We start from the raw sequence: 26,943 nt of genomic DNA, 5'->3' as shown, positions 1-26,943 counted from the left end.
TGAATAAGTAAGATTATTAGTGAAAGAGAAGAGAGAGGCATTTGGACGATTTTTGCAGGGAAATAATGAAAATGACTGGGAAATGTATAAAAGAAAGAGGTAGGAGGTCAAGAGAAAGGTGCAAGAGGTGAAAAAGAGGGCAAATGAAAGTTGGGGTGAGAGAGTATCATTAAATTTTAGGGAGAATAAAAAGATGTTTTGGAAGGAGGTAAATAAAGTGCATAAGACAAGGGAACAAATAGGAACATCAGTGAAGGGGGCTAATGGGGAGGTGATAACAAGTAGTGGTGATATGAGATGGAGTGAGTATTTTGAAGGTTTGTTGAATGTGTTTGATGATAGAGTGGCAGATATACGGTGTTTTGGTCGAGGTGGTGTGCAAAGTGAGAGGGTTAGGGAGAATGATTTGGTAAACAGAGAAGAGGTAGTAAAAGCTTTGCAGAAGATGAAAGCCGGCAAGGCAGCGGGTTTGGATAGTATTGCAGTGGAATTTATTAAAAAAGGGAGTGACTGTATTGTTGACTGGTTGGTAAGGTTATTTAATGTATGTATGACTCATGGTGAGGTGCCTGAGGATTGGCGAAATGCTTGCATAGTGCCATTGTACAAAGGCAAAGGGGATAAAAGTGAGTGCTCAAATTACAGAGGTATAAGTTTGTTGAGTATTCCTGGTAAATTATATAGGAGGGTATTGATTGAGAGGGTGAAGGCATGTACAGAGCATCAGAGGGGAAGAGCATTGTGGTTTCAGAAGTGGTAGAGGATGTGTAGATCAGGTGTTTGCTTTGAAGAATGTATGTGAGAAATACTTAGAAAAGCAAATGGATTTGTATGTAGCATTTATGGATCTGGAGAAGGCATATGATAGAGTTGATTGAGATGCTCTGTGGAAGGTATTTAGGATAGATGGTGTGGGAGGCAAGTTGTTAGAAGCAGTGAAAAGTTTTTATCCAGGATGTAAGGCATGTGTACGAGTAGGAAGAGAGGAAAGTAATTGGTTCTCAGTGAATGTAGGTTTGCGGCAGGGGTGCATGATGTCTCCATGGTTGTTTAATTTGTTTATGGATGGGGTTGTTAGGGATGTGAATGCAAGAGGTTTTGAAAGAGGGGCAAGTATGCAGTCTGTTGTGGATAAGAGAGCTTGGGAAGTAAGTCAGTTGTTGTTCGCTGATGATACAGCGCTGGTGGCTGATTCACGTGAGAAACTGCAGGAGCTGGTGACTGAGTTTGGTAAAGTGTGTGAAAGAAGAAAGCTGAGAGTAAATGTGAATAAGAGCAAGGTTATTAGGTACAGTAGGGTTGAGGGACAGGTCAATTGGGAGGTAAGTTTGAATGGAGAAAAACTGGAGGAAGTGAAGTGTTTTAGATATCTGGGAATGGATTTGGCAGTGGATGGAACAATGGAAGCGGGAGTGAATCATAGGGTGGGGGAGGGGGCTCAAGTTCTGGGAGCGTTGAAAAAATGTGTGAAAGTTGAGAACGTTATCTCGGAAAGCAAAAATGGATATGTTTGAAGGAATAGTGGTTCCGACAATGTTATATGGTTGCGAGGCGTAGGCTATAGATAGAGTTATGCAGAGGAGGGTGGATGTGCTGGAAATGAGATGTTTGAGGGCAATATGTGGTGTGAGGTGGTTTGATCGAGTAAGTAATGAAAGGGTAAGAGAGATGTGTGGTAATAAAAAGAGTGTGGTTGAGAGAGCAGAAGAGGGTGTTTTGAAATGGTTTTGGTCACATGGAGAGAATGAGCAAGGAAAGATTGACCAAGAGGATATATGTGTCAGAGGTGGAGGGAACGAGAAGTGGGAGACCAAATTGGAGGTGGAAAGATGGAGTGAAAAAGATTTTGAGTGATTGGGGCCTGAACATGCAGGAGGGTGAAAGGTGTGCAAGAAATAGAGTGAATTGGAATGATGTGGTATACTGGGGTCGACGCGCTGTCAATGGATTGAACCAGGGCGTGTGAAGCATCTGGGGTAAACCATGGAAAGTTCTGTGGGGCCTGGATGTGGAAAGGGAGGTGTGGTTTCGGTGCATTATACATGACAGCTAGAGACTGAGTGTGAGCGAACGTGGCCTTTGTTGTCTTTTCCTGGTGCTACCTCGCACGCATGCGGGGGAGGGGGGTGTCATTTCATGTGTGGCAGGATGGCATCAGAAATGGATGAAGGTAGCATGTATGAATATGTACATATGTATATATGTACATGTCTGTGTATGTATATGTTGAAATGTATAGGTGTGCATATGTGGACATTTATGTATATACATGTGTATGTGGGTGGGTTGGGCCATTCTTTTGTCTGTTTCCTTGTGCTACCTCGCCAACGCAGGAGACAGCGACAAAGTATAAGATAAAATAAATAAGGTTGTATCAGTGGAATTGAAAGATGGGTGAGACTTTGTTTCTTCGTAAATGTTGTGTAGGTTTTTTGAGCCTTTCCTGTTCAGGGGTTTGGTTGGTTCAAGCCTGATTCTTGAGTAGTTCCTTGTCAGTAATTTTGTATGTTCATTGAGAAAAGGAATTCCATTGGATTTGGTCAAAGTTGCTTTATGAATGGGTGCTAGATTGATGTGATAGGTGTCGATCTTTAATGTGCTCCATAATTGGTTGTTGTGGGCCTTTTTGTTTACTGGAATGCCTTTTTGCAGTTTGCCTTTCAGTGGTTAGGTTAGTGATTGTGTTATTTAGAGTTCAGATTTGCTCTGTGATTTTATGTGATTTTTTTTTAGTATTTCTTATTTATGATACTTCTTTATGTAAATTATTTTTTGATTTTTTCTATTTTTCATGAGGCCTGCACATTGTGAGGAGAAGTTTGATTTTATTTCTTCCATATGCCTGTCAGATTTCCTGGATTCATTGTTGATGTTGATGTAGATTGAGAATGCATGATTTAGGGAAGGGAAATGTTCACTATCTTTTATTGGTTGTACTGCATGAAGGATAGCCAGTCTGCTTCCCTTAGTGTGTATAAGTCTTTTTGGTGGTTGAATGGGCCAGGTGGAGGACAATGTATGTAGCATGCTTCAGCTGACCTTTGTGTGCAGTGCTGATGTAATGTCTGGACAGGCTGCCTACTGGAGGTAATGGGTTGGATGGTTGCATCGGTTGAGGATATTGAAAGGATGCAGTTTATGTATGAGTACATAGTCTATCTTAGAAATCTTAGGAGTGAGTGTTAAGCCAAGTGGTATGGTAGACATTGAAATCATAGCAGTAGGTATTGGGTATGTTGGTCAGGTTTTGCTGCTAGGAAGTATATCTGGAAGGACATATGGTGGTAAAAAATATGTACAGGTGCTTAGATGTAGTTAGTAAAGTTTTATTCTTATGAATTGTACTTCTCTGGTGTTTTTATGTCTGTAAACTGTTTTGTACTTTATTTGGTGTCAGAAAATGGTATGGGTTGGAGGATGTGTTAAGAAAGAGTTCCTTCGTATTTATGTCGTCCATTTTTCTTTAGGGGTGGATCCATATGTGAGTGAAGTGTTTTGAATGAGGGTTTTATGGATGTTATGTTGTTGGGTTGGTTGAATATTTTTGTGCGTTTGTTTTTGATGTTATAGGTGTAGAGTTGTAGAATGTTTAGTTTGTGATTAGGGTTCTGTAAAGATGTAGAATTTGTTTGTGAAAAGTTAGATTATATGCTGTGTGCTGTTGTTTGTTGGGTGTTTGGACTAGGAGTGTGATGGTTTGTGAATATGCTTTGTAAATTCCTGCTCTGGGTGGCTGTTTCATGCTCACTGTTCTGAGTTTGGGCTAGGAGTGTGATGGTCTGTGAAGAGGCTTTGTAACTTTCTGCTCTGAGTGGCTGTTTCACTCTCACTTTTCCGAGTAGTCTTCTATGGACAGAAGTGATTTGCGATGGAGGTGGTGCCACTGAAGGCCTGTGTAGCCTCTGATGGAGTATTACTTTTTAGTGATGGGCGTTTAGCACTGAGTACAAGTATACTGGTGGTCCAGGGATAGGATTAATGTCACTTGTGTGCATTAGTAGTTGTGAGATGATGATTAGGCCATCATCTTTCAGTAGCAAAAAAAGTTTGTGAACATGTAAGATATTTTGGGGACACTTGGCCCAGCACAGTGCCTGGGGACATATCAAGGGTGCACTTCACTTAGGAGCTAGGAATAAAGGGCTGCTTTGGGGCAGAAGCCTGATGTAGGATGGGGTCCCTTGATGGCTGGCAATTGCCACAGCTTCTTTTGGTTTTGGTGGAGCTGGTTACTGACATATTTTTCCATGCAGTTTGTCCTTGGTATGTCACAGCTGGGTGCACCCATTAGCCACTCTTCCTTCTTGTGGTGTGACCTCAGGCAGGTGGAGTACACACACACACACACACACACACACACTTTTGTTTGCTTTAGCTAACCTTTTTCCATACTTTTTTTCTTGTTTTAGTTGTTACAGATGCTCTTCACAGGTGTTCTTTCTAATGCATGCATTCAACTAATAACTTCTTGGCTAATGGTATCTCCTCTTTTCACTATGGAAATGCAGCTTGTTCGTAGTGGACATTTTGACAAGGTGAGCAAATTTTATCATTTGATAAATGTTATATATTTTTTTTCTATTAATGAATGATGAATCAGTGAAAAGAGGTGTTTAAAATGTGTAAATATCTAGTGAAGAAGAAAAGAATGAGAATGAAATTCTCTAGAGAAAATTAGGAACAGACAGTTGGGTAAGAAAGGGAGGGGAAATGTAAGAGAGCCATGGAATATAATAACCACGTTGAGCACAGTTGTAATTAATGATACATTCAAGTAAAGACACCTGCACAGTACATCTCTTAAGCTAAAGAATACTGGATGATCTTGGATAACAAAAAGAGTTGTGTTAACATTTGTCAGTCATGATATACCTCTCACACATGCACACATTCTCTCTCTCTCTCTCTCTCTATCTCTCTCTCTCTCTCTCTCTCTCTCTCTCTCTCTCTCTCTCTCTCTCTCTCTCTCTCTCTCCCTCTAATGGTTATTTGAAAGAGACTGAGTTGAAAAAGATTTAAGTAGATATAAACATTTTCTAAATATTTCATATTTAAGACAGGTATGTGTCTTACAGGCTTCATGAAATACCATATTACATACAAATTGAATGGTAATATTGAAATGAAAAATAATGGGTGATAATATGAAAAATGAGTGAATGATCATGCAGTTCAAAACAGTGCCTGAAGGAATGAAAATAACCTTAGAATAAACAGCCACAGAAAATGATAGTTTTCATGTTTTACAAGTGCTTAAAGAAAAGAGAATTAATTTGAGTGGCAGTCAAGAGAGACAGTGCCATCCACTAGCAAGACAGGTGATGAATGTTGTGTGCTAGACTTGTCATCATGCCAAAATCTCGTCATGGATACCAGTAGTTTCTCTCTGTCTGTTTGGAAAGTCAATTAAGATTTCTGACAGAAGCCATGTCTGATTAAGATGTGCTTTCAGGTGTCCTACAAGGAACAGTAGTTAGCTTCAATACTCTTTTTTTAATATTGATATCAGACATAGTTAAGGATGTACCAAAGAGTATGATCAGGTATACTGCAGAATAAGTGAGAGTAAGCAAAATGGTAGGTATTGAAGAACTCTGAAGATTGTACAAGACCAGGAAATGTACTTCATACAAATGGGCAGAAGAGAACCTAATGGAACTCTGTATGGAGAAATTTAAGCAAATAAGTTGTGGAACAATTAATGATATATCACCTTCATACGGTGGTTCTCCAGGAGAAGGAAATAGAGAGTGAAGTAAACATATAAGATTTAGGAATTACTTTAAGTAAAAAAATTGAATTTAAGGAACACATTGATAAGAGAACAAGAAAGAAAGCTAATGATGATCACAATATATATTGAAGAAAAATAGAATATATAGAAGAAAGAGTGGAAAGAATATATTTTGAATATTTAGAGGATGGAATGTATGGAAGAAAAATTGAAGGCTGCTGTGTTATGTGGTCACCAGCCAAGTAGATAGAAATTAGCATATTAGAAAGAACATAGAAACACTTTACAAACAGTCGATGGCTTAGAGCACATGAGCTACTGAAATCAGTGGAAAAAGCTTAAACTCTGCAATCTAGAATGAGGAAGAGAAACATGGTATGCCTGACAGTGAAGAGAAGGCATCTACTTAGCTAGGAAGATACTGAAATGTCATATCAGGAGTAATACTTAGGAACATAATAAAAAGATAGACAAACATGAATATCTGACAAGAAAACCTGAATGGCTTTTAACCCTCAAACAGAGAAGTGTAATATATTTAGGTAGTCCTCAGTATGGTGGTTTTGTATATGAATTCAAACAGTTAACTTGAAGTGGGAAATAACTATAATTTTTTTAAAAATTGTGTAGATTTGTCTTGCTTAGTGCTGAGCAGACATTTAAAGGCTTTCTACCAGCTGGTTGTGTGTTTGCTGGTTTATCAAAGCAGACTAAACAGATTCTTTCATTGCCCTTGGTGCCTAACCTTCATCATACTAAGTATTTTAAGGTATATATTTATTTATTTATTTTGCTTTGTTGCTGTCTCCCACATTAGTGAGGTAGCGCAAGGAAACAGACGAAAGAATGGCCCAACCCACCCACATACACATGTATATACATACACGTCCACACACGCAAATATACATACCTATACATCTCAACGTATACATACATATACACACACAGACATATACATATATACACATGTACATAATTCATACTGAGTGCCTCTATTCATTCCCATTGCCACCTCGCCACACATGAAATAACAACCCCCTCCCCCCTCATGTGTGCGAGGTAGCGCTAGGAAAGACAACAAAAGCCACATTCGTTCACACTCAGTCTCTAGCTGTCATGTAAATAATGCACCGAAACCACAGCTCCCTTTCCACATCCAGGCCCCACAGAACTTTCCATGGTTTACCCCAGATGCTTCACATGCCCTGGTTCAATTCATTGACAGCACATCGACCCTGGTATACCACATCGTTCCAATTCACTCTATTTCTTGCACGCCTTTCACCCTCCTGCATGTTCAGGCCCCAACCACTCAAAATCTTTTTCACTCCATCTTTCCACCTCCAATTTGGTCTCCCACTTCTCCTTGGTCCCTCCACCTCTGACACATATATCCTCTTTGTCAATCTTTCCTCACTCATTCTTTCCATGTGACCAAACCATTTCAAAACACCCTCTTCTGCTCTCTCAACCACACACTTTTTATTACCACACATCTCTCTTACCCTATTATTACTTACTCGATCAAACCACCTCACACCACATATTGTCCTCAAACATCTCATTTCCAGCACATCCACCCTCCTGTGCACAACTCTATCCATAGCCCATGCCTTGCAACCATACAACATTGTTGGAACCACTATTCCTTCAAACATACCCATTTTTGCTTTCCGAGATAATGTTCTTGACTCCCACACATTCTTCAAGGCTCCCAGAATTTTTGCCCCCTCCCCCACCCTATGATTCACTTCCGTTTCCATCCGCTGCCAAATCCACTCCCAGATATCTAAAACACTTCACTTCCTCCAGTTTTTCTCCATTCAAACTTACCTCCCACTTGACTTAACCCTCAACCCTACTGTACCTAATAACCTTACTCTTATTCACATTTACTCTCAACTTTCTTCTTTCACACACTTTACCAAACTCAGTCACCAGCTTCTGCAGTTTCTCACATGAATCAGCCACCAGCGCTGTATCATCAGCGAACAACAACTGACTCACTTCCCAAGCTCTCTCATCCACAACAGACTGCATACTTCCCCCTCTTTCCAAAACTCTTGCATTCACCTCCCTAACAGCCCCATCCATAAACAAATTAAACAACCATGGAGACATCACACACCCCTGCGACAAACCTACATTCACTGAGAACCAATCACTTTCCTCTCTTCCTACACGTACACATGCCTTACATCCTGGATAAAAACTTTTCACTGCTTCTAGCACCTTGCCTCCCACACCATATATTCTCAATACCTTCCACAGAGCATCTCTATCAACTCTATCATATGTCTTCTCCAGATCCATAAATGCTACACACAGATCCATTTGCTTTTCTAAGTATTTCTCACATACATTCTTCAAAGCAAACACCTGATCCACACATCCTCTACCACTTCTGAAACCACACTGCTCTTCCCCAGTCTGATGCTCTGTACATGCCTTCACCCTCTCAATCAATACCCTCCCATATAATTTCCCAGGAATACTCAACAAACTTATACCTCTGTAATTTGAGCACTCACTCTTATCCCCTTTGCCATTGTACAATGGCACTATGCAAGCATTCCACCAATCCTCAGGCACCTCACCATGAATCATACATACATTAAATAACCTTACCAACCAGTCAACAATATACTCACCCCCTTTTTTAATAAATTCCACTGCAATACCATCCAAACCCACTGCCTTGCTGGCTTTCATCTTTCACAAAGCTTTTTACTACCTCTTCTCTGTTAACCAAATCATTTTCCCTAACCCTCTCACTTTGCACACCACCTCGACCAAAACACCCTATATCTGCCACTCTATCATCAAACACATTCAACAAACCTTTAAAATACTCACTCCATCTCCTTCTCACATCACCACTACTTGTTATCACTTCCCCATTAGCCCCCTTCACTGAAGTTCCCATTTGTTCCCTTGTCTTACGCACTTTATTTACTCATATATTTGTTTTAATTTTGTAATGATTTACACTTTACAATTTTGAAGATAATGATAACATAAAATGTTTCATAATGCACCATAGAGTTTTTAGACTTGACTTATTTGCATAGTGTTTAGGTACTCCACTTATTCATTACATTTCATGAACATAATTTTCGTATATATACATTATTCATAGTTTTGCATGCAGAATTTTTATTCACTGCATAATGAACCGAGTCAACTACATCTGTCCGTGCTCTCACTTGCTCTTGGATATTTCAGTGATTTTTTCTTTTACATCATGAGATCATTTTCCTGTTATGATTAAAATTACTTTCATGGCTGTTGCAGAAATTAGCAAGCATACATGCCGTAAGATAATTTTCCTATCATGATTAGAATTACCTTCATGGCTGTTGCAGAAAGTAGCAAGCTTACATGCTCGGGAGAGTTTTTCTCCTGTGTTATATGGTTAGCTCACACAGCATAATATTTTTATGTTAATTATAGTGGCTTTTGACTTAAGGCATTTCTGCATATCAAAAGAGCTCACCTTTGGATTTCAGTGAGGGTGGCAAGAGGCAACCCATAAGAATTCACTTGTATTTACCATGCTGAGCCTACCAGTATGGTTGTAGCTGTAATTATGTAAATGGACTACCATGAGAACTAAAAAACGCATATTGAATGGAAGTCAGTGCTTGGTGAACCCCTGAATCAGTAACAGCAATAAAGGTGTGGCATTGAAGAGAAACAACATAATTCAGCAAGCTAAACTTGCAGTGAGCAGTATGCACAAGCACTGCCATTCTGACAAAATCTTGCTATTGGTAGGTACTCTGAACAAATGGTTCTTGGAACAATTAACAATATGTCACTTCCCTTCTGGAAAGGCCCTAAAAGGAATGAAATAGAGTAAGAACAATGCCAAACACTTTGGAGTTACCATAAGTGAGAGACTTGAATTCAAGGAACACCTTGATGTGGTGATGCTTTCAAAGTAGTACAATGATGAGCACTTTCACAATGAGAAACAAAGCAAATGATGACAATGTTCAGAGGATACATAAGAAGCAATATGAAATACTGTGTTGTTTTGCCAGCTTTATGCAGACAGAAATAAACAAGTTGGAAAGAATACAGACACTTCTATAAAATTAATGATCAAGAATTTGTGAGGCATAAAGAACTTGAATTATATATCCAAGAATTAAGAAAGATATGTGGTGATGTATGCATGTCAGTAAATAGAAGGCATAAAGAAAAGCACATTAAATCTAAAAGCATCTCAGTAAGGAAAATTCAGGACTATGAAATTGGGAGCGATTTCAGGGAACATAAGATTTTTTCATTCAGGCTGGTCATTTCCCACGTGAGCAAGGTAGTGTCAAGAACAGATGACTGAGCCATAGAAGGAAAATCCCTCACTTGGTTCCTTGCTCTCTTCTTTGTTTTGGAAAGTAATACAGGATGGGAGGATTTCTAGCCAGACATATCCCCTCTTAGTTACCTGCTACAACGTGCAATAGATGCAGGAGCGATATTCTTTCTCCCGTCTATTGGGATAATACAAAAAGATATCAGACAGAAATAATGGATATACAGCAAATGAGCCTAAGAGATTTGATATTAGGTGCAATATGCATGGAAAGACTGTAAAACATTTAAAAGAAGATCTAATTCATTGGTTAAGTCAAACCCAGATAAACTTAGAATTGACAATTACAGAAAGTAAGTGGCAGCAGAAGGAAACTTTATAATTCAACAAGCAAGATGATTTTATGGCCTTCCTCAGTGTTATGGTCAACATTACTGCCTGTGATTTCACACACAGGCCTTCTAGGGTTCAAAGCATGGGTGCAGCAATTGACCCACAGTTCACCCAGCTGTTCATCCACCTTTTAGGACTGGTCTGTAATCTAAGCACCTGATTGAAGCTAGGGTATATTTGCACACTAAATACTCATTTGCCCTGCTCTTTCTGCATACAGATGTATGCCTAACATTACAATGCTTTATGACCTGTGGTCCCAACTGGTAGACTCATAAGAAGTAAAAGAGGGTCTCCTAGGGCAGGGAGCAAGTATGAATATGTACATGTGTGTATATGTCTGTGCATGTGTATGTATATGTGTATATATTGATATGTATATTAAAGTATATACACGTGTATGGGCATTTATGTATATATATGTGTATATGAGTGAATGGGCCTTTCTTCATTTGTTTCCTAGCACTACCTTGTTGACATGGGGGACAGCGATTAAGTATAATTTAAAGTTTTGTGGGGCCTGGATGTGGAAAGGGAGCTGTGGTTTCAGTGCATTATACATGACAGCTAGAGACAGCTATGAATTATGTACATGTGTATATATGTATATATATGTGTGCTCATCCTCCTTGAAGGCTCAGATTGGGATGTCTAAATGTGTGTGGATGTAACCAAGATCAGAAAAAAGGAGAGATAGGTAGTATGTTTGAGGAAAGGAACCTGGATGTTTTGGCTCTGAGTGAAACGAAGCTCAAGGGTAAACGGGAAGAGTGGTTTGGGAATGTCTTGGGAGTAAAGTCAGGGGTTAGTGAGGGGACAAGAGCAAGGGATGGAGTGGTGGAAGTATGTGATAGAGTGTAAGAAAGTAAACTCGAGATTGATATGGGTAAAACTGAAAGTTGATGGAGAGAGATGGGTGATTATTGGTGCATATGCACCTGGGCATGAGAGGAAAGATCATGAGAGGCAAGTGTTTTGGGAGCAGCTGAATGAGTGTGTTAGTGGTTTTGATAGCACGAGATCAGGTTATAGTGATGGATGATTTGAATGCAAAGGTGAGTAATGTGGCAGTTGAGGGAATAATTGGTATACATGGGGTGTTCAGTGTTGTAAATGGAAATGGTGAAGAGCTTGTAGATTTATGTGCTGAAAAAGGACTGGTGATTGGGAATACCTGGTTTAAAAAGAGAGACATACATAAGTATACGTATGTAAGGAGAGAAGGCCAGAGAACGTTATTGGATTACGTATTAATTGATAGGCTTGCGAAAGAGAGACTTTTGGATGTTAACGTGCTGAGAGGTGCAACTAGAGGGATGTCTGATCATTATTTTGTGGAGGCGAAGGTGAAGATTTGTAGAGGTTTTCAGAAAAGAAGAGAGAATGTTGGGGTGAAGAGAGTGGTGAGAGTAAGTGAGCTTGGGAAGAAGACTTGCGTGAGGAAGTACCAGGAGAGACTGAGTACAGAATGGAAAGAGGTGAGAACAAAGCAGGTAAGGGGAGTGGGGGAGGAATGGGATGTATTTAGGGAAGTAGTGATGGCTTGCACAAAAGATGCTTGTGGCATGAGAAGCGTGGGAGGTGGGCAGATTAGATAGGGTAGTGAGTGGTGGGATGAAGAAGTAAGTTTATTAGTGAAAGATAAGAGAGAAGCATTTAGACGATTTTTGCAGGGAAATAATGCAAATGAGTGGGAGATGTATAAAAGAAAGAGGTAGGAGGTCAAGAGAAAGGTGCAAGAGGTGAAAAAGAGGGCAAATGAGAGTTGGGGTGAGAGAGTATCATTAAATTTTAGGGAGAATAAAAAGATGTTTTGGAAGGAGGTAAATAAAGTGCATAAGACAAGGGAACAAATGGGAACATCAGTGAAGGGGGCTAATGGGGAGGTGATAACAAGTAGTGGTGATGTGAGGAGATGGAGTGAGTATTTTGAAGGTTTGTTGAATGTGTTAGATGATAGAGTGGCAGATATACGATGTTTTGGTGGAGGTAGTGTGCAAAGTGAGAGGGTTAGGGAAAATGATTTGGTAAACAGAGAAGAGGTAATAAAAGCTTTGCAGAAGATGAAAGCCGGCAAGGCAGCGGGTTTGGATGGTATTGCAGTGGAATTTATTGAAAAAGGGGGTGAGTATATTGTTGACTGGTTCGTAAGGTTATTTAATGTATGTATGACTCATGGTAAGGTGCCTGAGGATTGGCGAAATGCTTGCATAGTGCCATTGTACAAAGGCAAAGGGGATAAGAGTGAGTGCTCAAATTACAGAGGTATAAGTTTGTTGAGTATTCCTAGGAAATTATATGGGAGGGTATTGATTGAGAGGGTGGAGGCATGTACAGAGCATCAGACTGGGGAAGAGCAGTGTGGTTTCAGAAGTGGTAGAGGATGTGTGGATCATGTGTTTGCTTTGAAGAATGTATGTGAGAAATACTTAGAAAAGCAAATGGATTTGTATGTAGCATTTATGGATCTGGAGAAGGCATATGATAGAGTTGATAGAGATGCTCTGTGGAAGGTATTAAGAATATATGGTGTGGGAGGCAAGTTGTTAGAAGCAGTGAAAAGTTTTTATCGAGGATGTAAGGCATGTGTACGTGTAGGAAGAGAGGAAAGTGATTGGTTCTCAGTGAATGTAGGTTTGTGGCAGGGTTGTGTGATGTCTCCATGGTTGTTTAATTTGTTTATGGATGGGGTTGTTAGGGAGGTGAATGTAAGAGTTTTGGAAAGAGGGGCAAGTATGCAGTCTGTTGTGGATGAGAGAGCTTGGGAAGTCAGTTGTTGTTCGCTGATGATACCGTGCTGGTGGCTGATTCATGTGAGAAACTGCTGAAGCTGGTGACTGAGTTTGGTAAAGTGTGTGAAAGAAGAAAGCTGAGAATAAATGTGAATAAGAGCAAGGTTATTAGGCACAGTAGGGTTGAGGGACAAGTCATTTGGAAGGTAAGTTTGAATGGAGAAAAACTGGAGGAAGTGAAGTGTTTTATATATCTGGGAGTGGATTTGGCAGCGGATGGAACCATGGAAGTGGAAGTGAATCATAGGGTGGGGGAGGGGGCAAAAGCTCTGAGAGCGTTGAAGAATGTGTGGAAGTCAATAACGTTATCTTGGAAAGCAAAAATGGATATGTTTGAAGGAATAGTGGTTCCATAAATGTTATGGTTGCGAGGCGTGGGCTATGGATAGAGTTGTGTGGAGGAGAGTGGATGTGCTGGAAATGAGATGTTTGAGGACAATATGTGGTGTGAGGTGGTATGATCTTGTAAGTAATGAAAGGGTAAGAGAGATGTATGGTAATAAAATGAGTGTGGCTGAGAGAGCAGAAGAGGGTGTATTGAAATGGTTTGGGCACATGGAGAGAATGAGTGAGGAAAGATTGACAAAGAGGATATATGTTTCAGAGGCGGAGGGAACGAGGAGAAGTGGGAGACCAAATTGAAGGTGGAAAGATGGAGTGAAAAAGATTTTGAGTGATTGGGGCCTGAACATGCAGGAGGGTGAAAGGTGTGCAAGGAATAAAGTGAATTGGAATGATGTGGTATACTGGGGTCGATGTGTTGTCAATGGATTGAACCAGGGCATGTGAGGCATCTAGCACACATGAAATAACAACCCACTCTTCCTGCATGTGCGCGAGGTAGCACTAGGGAAAGACAACAAAGGCCACATTCATTCACACTCAGTCTCTAGCTGTCATGTATAATGCACCGAAACTACAGCTCCCTTTCCACATCCAGGCCCCACAAAACTTTCCTTCCACGCCTTTCATCCCCTGCATGTTCAGGCCCCGATCACTCAAAATCTTTTTCACTCCATCTTTCCACCTCCAATTTGGTCTCCCACTTCTCGTTCCCTCCACCTCTGACACATATATCCTCTTTGTTAATCTTTCCTCACTCATTCACTTCACGTGACCAAACCATTTCAAAACACCCTCTTCTGCTCTCTCAACCACACTCTTTTTATTACCACACATCTCTCTTACCCTTTCATTACTTACTCGATCAGACCACCTCACACCACATATTGTCCTGAAACATCTCATGTCCAGCACATCCACCCTCCTCCGCACAACTCCATCTATAGCCCACACCTCGCAACCATATAACATTGTTGGAACCACTATTCCTTCAAACATACCCATTTTTGCTTTCTAAGATAATGTTGTCGACTTCAACACATTCTTCAACGCCCTCAGAACTTTCGCCCCCTCCCCCACCCTATGATTCACTTCTGCTTCCATGGTTCCATCTGCTGCCAGATATCTAAAACACTTCACTTCCTCCAGTTTTTCTCCATTCAAACTTACCTCCCAATTGACTTGTCCCTCAATCCTATTGTCCCTAATCTTGCTATTATTCACATTTACTCTCAACTTTCTTTTTTCACACACTTTACCAAACTCAGTCACCAGCTTCTGCAGTTTCTCACCCGAATCAGCCATGGTGGTTTTGGCTCAAAGATATTCTTATAACAATCTCAAACTGACTTTATATCCTTCAGAAGTTTAAAAGTTAATATATTATACCCTTCAGAAGTTTAAAAGTCAATATTTAAGGTGATGTCATTTCTGAAGGATGTTTACTGGTATTGTGATACAGTATGATATTAAAGTCTTGCTGAAAATGTTTACATAAATGTATGGCAGTGTTGTACCTTATAGTCAGAACATTGGTGTGAAAACCTTATCAGCCTGTGTCAGATATCTTTATTTTGCTCTCTTTTAAGAATGTTTTGATTTAGCAATGTGTTAAGTAAACTACATTATATAAAGGAATTTTACTTTGATGTTAGACTAGAGGTACAACAGCTTTTGTGGTGTCACTTTATGTTGGCAGTTATATATTTCCAGTTTTGATGTCTTCATTCCATTAGTAAAAGTTTTTCATGGTCCTGTTGTAGTATTGACTCTTTCAGTCTTAGACATGCTGAAGTTGTCTTCCCAGGTTAAGGATTATGGATGATATTTGAAATATTGTAAAAGAATATTTAAGCTATTTAAACCTGGTTTCTCAGTTTGTAGTATGGTTAAAAATTGATATTTATGGGTATTTTGATTTCATACTCTTTTACAGTCTTTTCCTTACCATTAAAAATGGAAGAATTTGTGATTATGTATGATATAGAAATTTATTTATTTATTTTTTTTTTTTTTTGCTTTATCGCTGTCTCCCGCGTTTGCAAGGTAGCGCAAGGAAACAGACGAAAGAAATGGCCCAACCCACCCCCATACACATGTATATACATACGTCCACACACGCAAATATACATACCTACACAGCTTTCCATGGTTTACCCCAGACGCTTCACATGCCCTGATTCAATCCACTGACAGCACGTCAACCCCAGTATACCACATCGATCCAATTCACTCTATTCCTTGCCCTCCTTTCACCCTCCTGCATGTTCAGGCCCCGATCACTCAAAATCTTTTTCACTCCATCTTTCCACCTCCAATTTGGTCTCCCACTTCTCCTCGTTCCCTCCACCTCCGACACATATATCCTCTTGCTCAATCTTTCCTCACTCATTCTCTCCATGTGCCCAAACCATTTCAGAACACCCTCTTCTGCTCTCTCAACCACGCTCTTTTTATTTCCACACATCTCTCTTACCCTTACGTTACTTACTCGATAAAACCACCTCACACCACACATTGTCCTCAAACATCTCATTTCCAGCACATCCATCCTCCTGCGCACAACTCTATCCATAGCCCACGCCTCGTACCCATACAACATTGTTGGAACCACTGTTCCTTCAAACATACCCATTTTTGCTTTCCGAGATAATGTTCTCGACTTCCACACATTCTTCAAGGCTCCCAGAATTTTCGCCCCCTCCCCCACCCTATGATCCACTTCCGCTTCCATGGTTCCATCCGCTGCCAGATCCACTCCCAGATATCTAAAACACTTTACTTCCTCCAGTTTTTCTCCATTCAAACTTACCTCCCAATTGACTTGACCCTCAACCCTACTGTACCTAATAACCTTGCTCTTATTCACATTTACTCTTAACTTTCTTCTTTCACACACTTTACCAAACTCAGTCACCAGTCACCTGCAGTTTCTCACATGAATCAGCCACCAGCGCTGTATCATCAGCGAACAACAACTGACTCACTTCCCAAGCTCTCTCATCCCCAACAGACTTCATACTTGCCCCTCTTTCCAAAACTCTTGCATTCACCTCCCTAACAACCCCATCCATAAACAAATATAGAAATAAGATGTATTATGAATGGGAACCCCTTTTTTGCCTTCATATTTAGGATCATTGTTTTTTAATTCATTGCAGTTATCTGCTAGTTTTTCTGGAAGTGATGAACGCTGACATCTGTGTACAGATTATCCAAGTACTTTAGTGGGTAGGAAGGTGTAGGGTATTGGCTGGTAACTATTAACAGACATAAACACCATTAAATGTTAACTCACTTGGTATATGTTGAACTGTGTTGTCTTATCACTATATTTATTCTTTCACTTTGCTTTTTGATTGAAAAATTAAACCAAAAGTCATATAGTAGTTAAACTATCTAGGAAGGGCATCCTTTGATTTCCATTTCTGTTCTTCCATGAATTCTTTTCACTTATGGATGGATACAAAAGATTTAGGATAGCATGGTTACAGATGTTGCAAGTATCATTTATCATTTCTCTATTTCAGTTGCATATCCACTTTGTTTCCCTCTGTCATTTAATTTTGTATTTTTCTGATGTACAGGATAGCAAGGTTGGAGATCTCTCACCACAAGACGTGTCAAATGTCACTCTTCCACCAACAAGGGAGACACGTTCTGAATTTGCATGCTGCTCTCGTTGGATTTCCTCATCCTCAACGTAGCCAAATTAGAAATCATCTAATTTGCCTTGATGGGATACAAGGAGCTGAGCATTTAGTTGAAGTGTTGCAGTGATGTGTTTTTAATGAAGGGTTTTTATTGTAAAATACTGTATTTTTTATTTGTTATGCAGCTTTAATTTAACATAATTTATTTGGATGTTTAAACCTGAGTAGCTGTGAATTTATAGCTTGCTTCAACTCAAAAAATTCTTATATGCATTTGTACTGAACGTTTGTAGAATAGGTCAAAAAATGATGAGCAGCTAAGTGACAGAGGAAGATTAAAGCATGCTGAATTTTAATGAGCATATGATGCCACATCACAGTGATCCTTATTGAGAATGGGAAATATTTATGTTAGGGGATGAGTAAGGAATAGTGAAAATGGAAGCAACACAGCATGACCCAACAGGGAGCCATATATGCTTTTATTCATAATTGACGCATTGCTAACATCTGAATTACTTTACATACTGTATTTCTTGACTTCTAGCTTTTCCAAGACTAATTCTAGCCTTAGATTTGGAATCTTTCCCAGCTGTCAGCATTAAAACATAGGATGAATATTGTATAAGATCACATGATTTCACTCCTGAACGCCACTTAACATTTTATTACATTTCATCATCAAAATGTGCACCCATTGTAGTATGAATGATCCATTTTTCATAGTTTTGAGGTTTATTGTGTGCAGAGCACTAGCTAAAGGGAATTAATATCTTAAATTTGTGGAGCTTCATACTTTATTTCTGGTGTTTAGCATGCAGCAAATTTAGCCTGCTGTTGGGAAGACAGAAAGTTTTCTAAGGAATGTATTTGAATCCTTGTAATAACTGAAACTTCGGTCTTGATTTTGTTTGATATTATTCTGAAGATACCTTATATAATGTTTGTAGATCATTTTTCAAAAATTGGGCTGTGATGATGTAAATGAAGTAACAGTACTAAAGTAAATGTTTGTTACATTACTTGAGGTTACTTTGTAAAGGTCACATTAGTGTCTATATAAATATAGGCACCATCAGTTATATTTTCTCTTGATATTCATGACTGTGGTATCTTATGTACATACATTACATATTTCATTGTATAAATCAGAAATGTGTGGATTATTTAGCTAGGTGGTTCTGAGGATTTCTTTATTTTTATACTGTATGCTATATTACATTTTTTTTAATTATGTATAGTATTTATTTGATAAGTTATATTTATCCTAGATTTGTTGTGTTTAGCATTATACCTATAATTAGGTAAATCTTGTTTAAACTTTACCTTGAAATATTTTTTTCTTTCTTTTTTAGTGTGACTGCATTTATCAACCTTCAGGTTGAATATGACCTAGACTTAGGTAGGCAAAGGTGAATGGGTTAAAAACTGATAGTTGAATTTGTTGCATCTCATGTACTTTATTTAACAAAGATCAGTCATATAGATATATTTTTTACCACTTGCAGAGACTTACCTCTTGTACCAGGTTAGTTCCTATGGTACAAGAATGCAGAAATGAATTTTTCTTGTTAATTAGAAAGTCAATGTCTCTTACAGATCCTGGAGAAAGAGGTCTCTTTAAGATTTAATATTGCAGTCTTTTGTACATTAAAAAGAACTTAAATGATAGAAGTTAAGTTGCCAATTTTTATTTTGAAATTTTCTTAATAATCAAACTCAGACTTTTTTTTCAGACAGCCTGTAGGCTACCACCTTCAGATAGTGGGAAGCTTTGTTTTCTTCGTTCTCTTTTGTTTTCTCCTCTTCCTTTTCCTTTACATTTAAACATGTTCATAGTGTGGTATTGATTTCCTAACGGAGCATATTATTCAGGAAATCTATCACCTTTGAGCAGCATTTGACTTATGTGTCCCAAATTCCTGTGTATTATTCCTGCTTAGAACAGGAGCTGGACTTATTGCCAGATGTGTATCTTTTTTTTGTTGTTTTTTAGTATATGTTCTGAATAGGATTTCAGGAGGAGGGAAATCCCTCTGGAGTCAAATCTCAGGTGAAAATCTAATGTTTACTCCATTCATATTCTTTGTAAGACATTAGAGTTTCTTTCTTTTTTTCTTACTCCTTTTCTGTAGGATGGATTATCTGCACAAAATGGTTTAACCTTAAATGCAATAAAATAGATTCACCTGTAACTTTGTATTCATCAGATTAAGACTTAGCTAAGGTAAATTATACTCACAAATAAAAGTCTTACATATCTTCATGTTGAGTGCACTAAAGTTCACACTCCTTTGAATGAGAACACTTGATAGTGTGATGACTTTTGATTCTGACTATTTGTTTAACTGTCTTTCTACATCTATCTGTGTAGATATTTGTCTGAGTCCTTAGTACTTTCCTTGCTTTAATGGAGGACATATCATATAGAACCTTATAAAACAAAACAGTCTTTACACATTTCAGGACATTTCTCTTTCAGTTTTCACATGTCACTTTTCCTCCCACCCCACCTAAGATCTTTATTTATATTTTTTTTGTTTCTCCACAACTACCCAATGAAATATTATCATAGATATTTATGTTAAAGAGAAATTATCAGTAGTGATCCATTCTCCCTTGCTAGACAAATTCCTGTTGTTAAAAGTAACCTGTTTTGATAGAACTTTTATACTTGATTAGTCTTGATGTGCATAAAGATTACACCCAGAGAGGTACTTATTCTTGCATTTTGTTGAATTGATGCATGGCATAATATATGTCACAAGATTATGCTCAATTATTTGTTCATTGCATTTTTTCTCGGAACATTTAATATTTTCAATATTGTATTCTAGTCAGGTGATGTTATTGGCATCAGTGTACTGATATGCAGTTTGTCTTCATTTCTAAAGAGTTCTGTGTATTTTTAATTAAAGTACAGTTATAACTCAGTATGACTGCTTTATGAAAACTCCCTACAAACATGATAATCTTCAGTGCTGGAGTGCTTTTGTAGAGGACACCCTCTTGGATATGTATTAGGTCAGATTTTTTTGTTCATATGGTTAAATAACCACATCTGTTTTCATTACCAACTTTGTGCTATTCATGTTTGAAGGGTTGACATAATTTTACCCTTGTTTGTGTAGCTGGATACACTATGAAGCATTTCTAGTCTGTTCGAAGTACTTAGGCTCAGTCCTGGAAGCAGGCTGTGTCGGCTAGATGTTCCTTAATCTGGTGCAGGACATGCCTGTTGTTTCAGTCCCTACCAGAAGACCTTCCCTATCCACTTAGGAACCTGCCATTCCATTCATTAGAAAGGTTGTATTTCAATATGATCTTTTAGTTTACTTTTGTAATATAAGATTAGAGGGTGTGAAGTGAGAAGTTTATCAGTTAGCAGAATTTAATCCATATTGAAGATGGAAATCTGGGTTTGTTTTTACAATTTAGTGGTATGGTTATTAAACTATTTTCCCCAAACACACTTGATAGCAAAAAAGATTACATACCTGTATTGAGGTGGCTTAAGACATTCCTTGGCTCTGATCATATTTTGTCAGTTTTGTAACTACATACTGTCAGGAATAGAAAATTCAATCATCATGATACTTTATCTATATTACAAAGAAATATTTTTGAAAAAGCATATATGCACAGATGCAGTTTTAACATTGCAAATATTAAGCAAACTGCAATAGATATATAATTAAAACTCCCTGAATAGATATTTTGTGTTTGTCCTTTTTTTTTTATTAACATTCAGGAGGCATTGAAATTTTTGGGTGCATTAATGTCACCATCAGCTGTTCCTTATAATACTTTGTCTGTTCTCAAGCTTAACATGAAATGTTATGCCAGTGCCTGGCATGCTGTGTTGGAAGACAAAAAATATTTTTAGTGCCAGTAGTGATAGTCTTGTTTTAAGTGATGACACAAAAAAGTGTCGTGGATATGGACAAAGTTATTTGCAAGTAATAAGATAATTTGAAAACTTTTGATGGTACTTTCTGCTTTTATTTTTGTACATCACCATATGTTGCTGATTTAACCGTAGTATTATTTCTGTTTTGGTGCCTAATGTTTCCATTTCATGTTTTCATTTGTACATGATTCACAGAAATTATGTTTAACTGAATATCATAGAATGGCTGTTCTGAGGTATAGCACAGAAAGATTGCATTACCATGAGTTATTTTGATAGAAAAACAGCCTTGCATGAGTACACTAGTATTTATGATTCCCATCTTTAATTATATCTGAAATGGTAATTTTTGAATCGTAGTATGTCCTTTCATCATTGGGTATGCTACACTTTAATCAGCTGCCTGATTGTATCAGTACAATGTTCTAGAGGTACATTTAGAACAGTGTGATCATAGGCAAAGTTTTGCTTAATATACTTTTTTTTATAAACATTACCATAGCTCATGCAGCTACAGAGGAGTGCAGTATCTCTACAAAAGAGTTTCTAAAAAATAGATCCTACTGATCATAACCTAAGAAAGTGTATCAAGTGTATTTTATACCCATACCACAGTAAAAAAAAGATTCATTTATTCTGAGCCAAACATCCAGTGTAAGATTTTTAAAGTGTTCAACAACACATCAAGTTGCAAGCACTGAAATGAATCACTGGCTCTATGGCCAGAACAGTTCTCATAGCTGATATTATAAATATTCAGATGGTAGTCTTTCTCTATGAACAAATTTGACAAGTCATGCAACCAAGTTTCTTAACGAGAGAGTGGTGAGAATTTCTCTTCTGAAAGGTTTTAAGATGTTGGTCACAAATAGATTTAGACTGATCTTTATATCCTTTCAAAGACTAGCCTAAACCAGAATCTGGCATTGCAAAACTAAGATTCACATACCAAGATATCAAAAGATATTAACTGATACCAGGTGAAGATCTTAGTCAATCAGACATATGTAGAATAATGTAAACCAAAAATGAATAATACACTGAATGTACTGGTGGTGATCAACATGCTTTGCTGTACCCATTAGCTTTTTTTTTTCTGGCATATTTGATTAAAGAAAAAGTGAATTTCTCTTTTGCATTGAGAATAATTGTGATGTACTTAAGTATTTCTTTCAAAATTTTTCCCTTTGTTATAATGTGATATTTGTACTTACATCAGTCAAAACAGTTACAATCAACTTTTCTTAGATATGAAATGATACCTCAACAAGCAGGTTGTATCAGAAATATTCAGATACAAAGCTTTGATTTGTGAATCTGAGATTATTGCTGATTTAATCTCATCAGGACACAAGTCTTTGTGATAACCTAGGTTTAAACAAACCAATGTTGATTGTATGGTTTTTAAGCATAACACTGGATAAGCATAATTTGTATTAAAATAATGTAAATCTTCCATAGTATTCCTAATTATTTTGATGCATTGCATTCTTATAGAGCAACTTGGGTCATAAACTTGTATCTCTTTGTAGCAATACCTAAATTCATTATACTGGATGATCTTCTATAGAAGTTGGTGTATGTGCTGTTTTGTTTAATGGTTTGTTTGTATATGATGGAATATTCTTGGGACCATTATATGACTTTTAGTAGATGCTTGTAAGTACACTAAAGCTGTGAATATTAAGATAATGTTTAGTACTCATTAACAGGCAGTTTTATAGCTGCTGATATTCATCAGTGCTTGATTGTGTGAAGGAAGAAGAGATTCGCTTATTGATGTGAGTTTCAGACTGCAGTCTGGAATTGGTTTCTGTCAACAGACACATTTATGTCAGAAAGTAGACTATATTGTGTTTACCATTCAGAGCTGGGCAGTATAAGGAGAACCTTTTCTTAACACTTCCTTTGTTGACCATATCCACAGCTTCAAGTGTTAAAGACCAATGAAATGCCTAATATATATATGCCAAAAACTTTTTTTTCATTTTGGCTGTTTGATAAGTGAAGGTGAATAAATGAAATAGTTAGGTGCTTGCATTGCAAGTTGATCCTTTGTGCTAAAAGAAAAAGAGTTGTAATATCTTGTGACGTGAGTAATGTCCACAAAGGAAATAAGGAAGATATTAGGAATGAAAAAAGATGAGAAATAGGGAAACGTTATTTGTTGAGATATAATGAATTTTGATATTTTTGTGTAGTTGATCAGAATTGTGCTGGTCATGTAATTTTCAGATGTGGGAAGAGGAGTGCAAGGGAGACATGCTGAAATGTAAGTTGCAATGTTTAAATCTTAATTTCAGTAAGTTTGAAAGTAGTAAAAGAAAAAGAATTATAAAGATTCTTGTCTTGACAGCGTTCATCCAGCTGATAGAAAAAATTCTTTAATCACCGAGTCCCAATTACTATATTTTTTTAGGTTAAAAACTTTAATGTTTTAAAGTTTGGATATCAGAGTTTTATAAATCTATTAGGAATTTAAACAGGTTGAAGGTGAATTAACCACCCATTATGGTACCCAATAGTATTTTTCAAATTTCTATCAATCCTGGGATGTTGCACGGTACATTTTTCAAATTGATATTGACCCTTGGACATACTACAGTACTTTCAATGTACTACAACTCATGACAAATTTATCTTTGTAAAACAACTAGGCTAATTGTGTTAGGGATACATTTACTTCTGATGAAAGAAGTATTTTATTAAGAACAAACAGAAATGCACACAAGATTTAGACAGTAGGTAGAGTTACTGTTTTTTCTACTTCAGATTGTGAGGGAAGGTATTTCAATCAGCATGATTTTCAGATTTGGCTGTTTGAATGAAGTTTGTGATGAAAGATCAGAGTCAGCCAATTATTGTTCTTTGTACATGATGCAATTCAAAATAAACTATGCTGTGACAGTGTTTTTCTCTCACAATTACAATCTTGATACTTATATTTCGGTGTATAAGCTTTCATGCACACATTAAATGTATCTGTGAATAGATCGTGTTGACATGGTTGCGAAGTGAAGATGTTATAAGGCCCAGGGAAAAGATAGAGGTTTAGGTAATATACGAATACCACAGTAAAAGAGCGTGGTTGAGAGAGCAGAAGAGGGTGTTTTGAAATGGTTTGGGCACATGGAGAGAATGAGTGAGGAAAGATTGACCAAGAGGATATATGTGTCGGAGGTGGAGGGAACGAGGAGAAGAGGGAGACCAAATTGGAAGTGGAAAGATGGAGTGAAAAGGATTTTGTGTGATCGGGGCCTGAACATGCAGGAGGGTGAAAGGAGGGCAAGGAATAGAGTGAATTGGAGCGATGTGGTATACAGGGGTTGACGTGCTGTCAGTGGATTGAATCAAGGCATGTGAAGCGTCCGGGGTAAACCATGGAAAGCTGTGTAGGTATGTATATTTGCGTGTGTGGACGTGTGTATGTACATGTGTATGGGGGGGGTTGGGCCATTTCTTTCGTCTGTTTCCTTGCGCTACCTCGCAACCGCGGGAGACAGCGACGAGGTATAAAAAAAAAAAAAAAAAAAAAAAAACCACAGTACTCTTACGGTTAGACTTAGGGTACACTGTCAGATATCTGTAAAAAGAATGTTAAATTTCAGCATGCTATCCCTTTGCCAACAGAATATAGCTTTGATGCTACTGTAAATGTCTCACAGGCTGTAAGAAAAAGATGGGAAACCTGAAATGCTTATGTTTGAATCTTGGTAGCAGTAATCAGTCTACATTCAACCAAGCTGTTCATCAACTCCTAAGGTTTGGTCAGTAGAATGGGTACCTGGCTTAGGCTAGGGGAGAAAGAATACTTCCCATGTATTCCCTGTGTGTTGTAGAGGGCAACTAAAAGGGTGGAAGCAGGGGGCTGGAAGTCCTCCCCTTCAGTTTTTACTTTTCCAAAAGAAGGAACAAAGAAGGGGGCTAAGTGAGGATTTTCCCTTTAAGCCTCAGTCCTCTGTTCTTGGAGCTACCTTGCTGGTGTGGGAATTGTCAAATATGTATGAAAAAAATTATATATGTATGTATGTGATGTCTCCATGATTGTTTAATTTGTTTAAAAATGGGATGGTTAGGGAAGTGAATACATGAGTTTTGGAGAGAGGTGCAAGTATGCAGTCTGTTGTGGATGAGAGGGCTTGGGAAGTGAGTCAGTTGTTGTTTGCTGATGATAAGGCACTGGTGGCTGATTCAGGTGAGAAACTGCAGAGGTTCGTGACTGAGTGTGGTAAAGTGTATCGGCAAACATTTCATTTTCAACACATCCACCCTCCTCCACACAACCATATAACATTGTTGGAACCACTGTTCCTTCAAACACCCATTTTGCTCTCCGAGATAATGTTCTCTCCATCCTTACATTCTTCATTGCTCCCCAAAACCTTTGTTCCCTCCCCCACCCTCTGCTGCTAAGCCCTATCTCAGATATATTAAACACCACTTCATCCAATTTTTCTCCATTCAAACTTATATCCCAGTTAACTTGCTCCTCAACCCTACTGAACCTAATACCTTGCTCTTATTCACATTTACTCTCAACTTTCTCCTTTCACACACTATTCCAAACTCAGTCACCAACTTCTGCAGTTTCTCACTCGAATCAGCCACCAAAGCTGTATCATCGCCAAACAGCAACAACTGACTCACTGTCCAGGCCCTCTTGTCCCCAACAGACTGCAACCTCTCCCCTCTCTCTAAAATTTTGCATTTACCCCCCTAACCACCCCATCCATAAACAAGTTAAACAACCACTGGGACATCACATCCCCTGCCACAAACCGACCTTCACTGGGAACCAATCACTTGTGCACATGCCCTACATCCTTGGTAAAAACATTTCACTGCTTCTAGCAGCTAACCTCCCACACCATATACTCATAAGATTTTCCACAAAGCATCTCTATCAACTCTATCATATGCCTTCTCCAGATCCATAAATGCTACATACAAATCCATCTGTTTTTCTAAGTATTTCTCACACATTCTTCAAAGCAAATACCTGATCCACACATCCTCTACAACTTCTGAAACCACACTGCTCTTCCCCAGTCTGATGTTCTGTACATACCTTCAGCCTCAATCAGCACCTTTCCATATAATCTCCCAGGAATACTCAACAGACTTATGCCTCTGTAGTTTGAATACTCACCTTTATCCTGTTTGCCTTTGTACAATGGCACTCCACCAATCCTCAGGCACTTCACCATGATCCATACATACATTGAATATCCTTACCAACCAATCAACAACACTGCCATCCCCTTCCCTAATAAATTCCACTGCAATACCATCCAAACCCACTGTCTTGCAAATTTCATCTGCAAAGCTTTCACCACCTTTTCTCTCTTAACCATACCACTCTCCCTGACCCTCTTGCTTTGCACACCACCCCAACCAAAACACCCTACATCTGTCAGTTTATCATCAGACATATTCAACAAACCTTCAAAATACTCACTCCATCTCCTCACCTCATCAATACTTGTTATTACTTCCCCCTTGCCCCCTTCATTGAAGTTCCCAATTGTTCTCGTATTATGCATGTTATTCACCTCCTTCCAAAACATCTTTTTATTTTCCCTAAAGTTTAATGATACTCTCTCACCCCAGCTCTCATTTGCCCTCTTTTTCAACCCTTGCACCTTCCTCATGAACTCTTGCCACTTTCTTTTATACATCTCCCAGTCATTTGCACTCCTTCCTTGTGAGTATCATTCAAATGCCTCTCTTTTACTAACAACTTTACTTCTTCATCCCACCACTCACTACCCTTTCTAATCTGCCTACCTCCTTCCTTT

General features: G+C 38.3%; 1 protein-coding gene across 3 annotated transcripts in view; it reads left to right on the top strand.

Moving 5' to 3' along the window:
* The window catches only part of Rab30 (RAS oncogene family member Rab30), a 97,431-nt gene extending 73,381 nt beyond the window's left edge, over positions 1–24,050 (top strand). For 2 of the 3 annotated variants that reach the window (XM_071656262.1, XM_071656263.1), the window contains exons 6-7: positions 4,509–4,535; positions 17,170–24,050. In XM_071656262.1, the coding sequence (XP_071512363.1) occupies positions 4,509–4,535; positions 17,170–17,289 (147 nt within the window). In that variant the 3' untranslated portion in view covers positions 17,290–24,050. The remainder of the gene's footprint in view (positions 1–4,508; positions 4,536–17,169) is intronic. The other variant, XM_071656264.1, reaches the window with a different exon arrangement.
* Positions 24,051–26,943: the final 2,893 nt, after the last annotated feature.

The sequence above is a fragment of the Panulirus ornatus genome, chromosome 62 (genome assembly GCF_036320965.1).
Source record: "Panulirus ornatus isolate Po-2019 chromosome 62, ASM3632096v1, whole genome shotgun sequence".
NCBI classification, from domain to species: Eukaryota; Metazoa; Arthropoda; class Malacostraca; order Decapoda; family Palinuridae; genus Panulirus; species Panulirus ornatus.
Note: the sequence above shows the minus strand (reverse complement) of the source record. Positions and strands in the feature narration are given on the sequence as shown.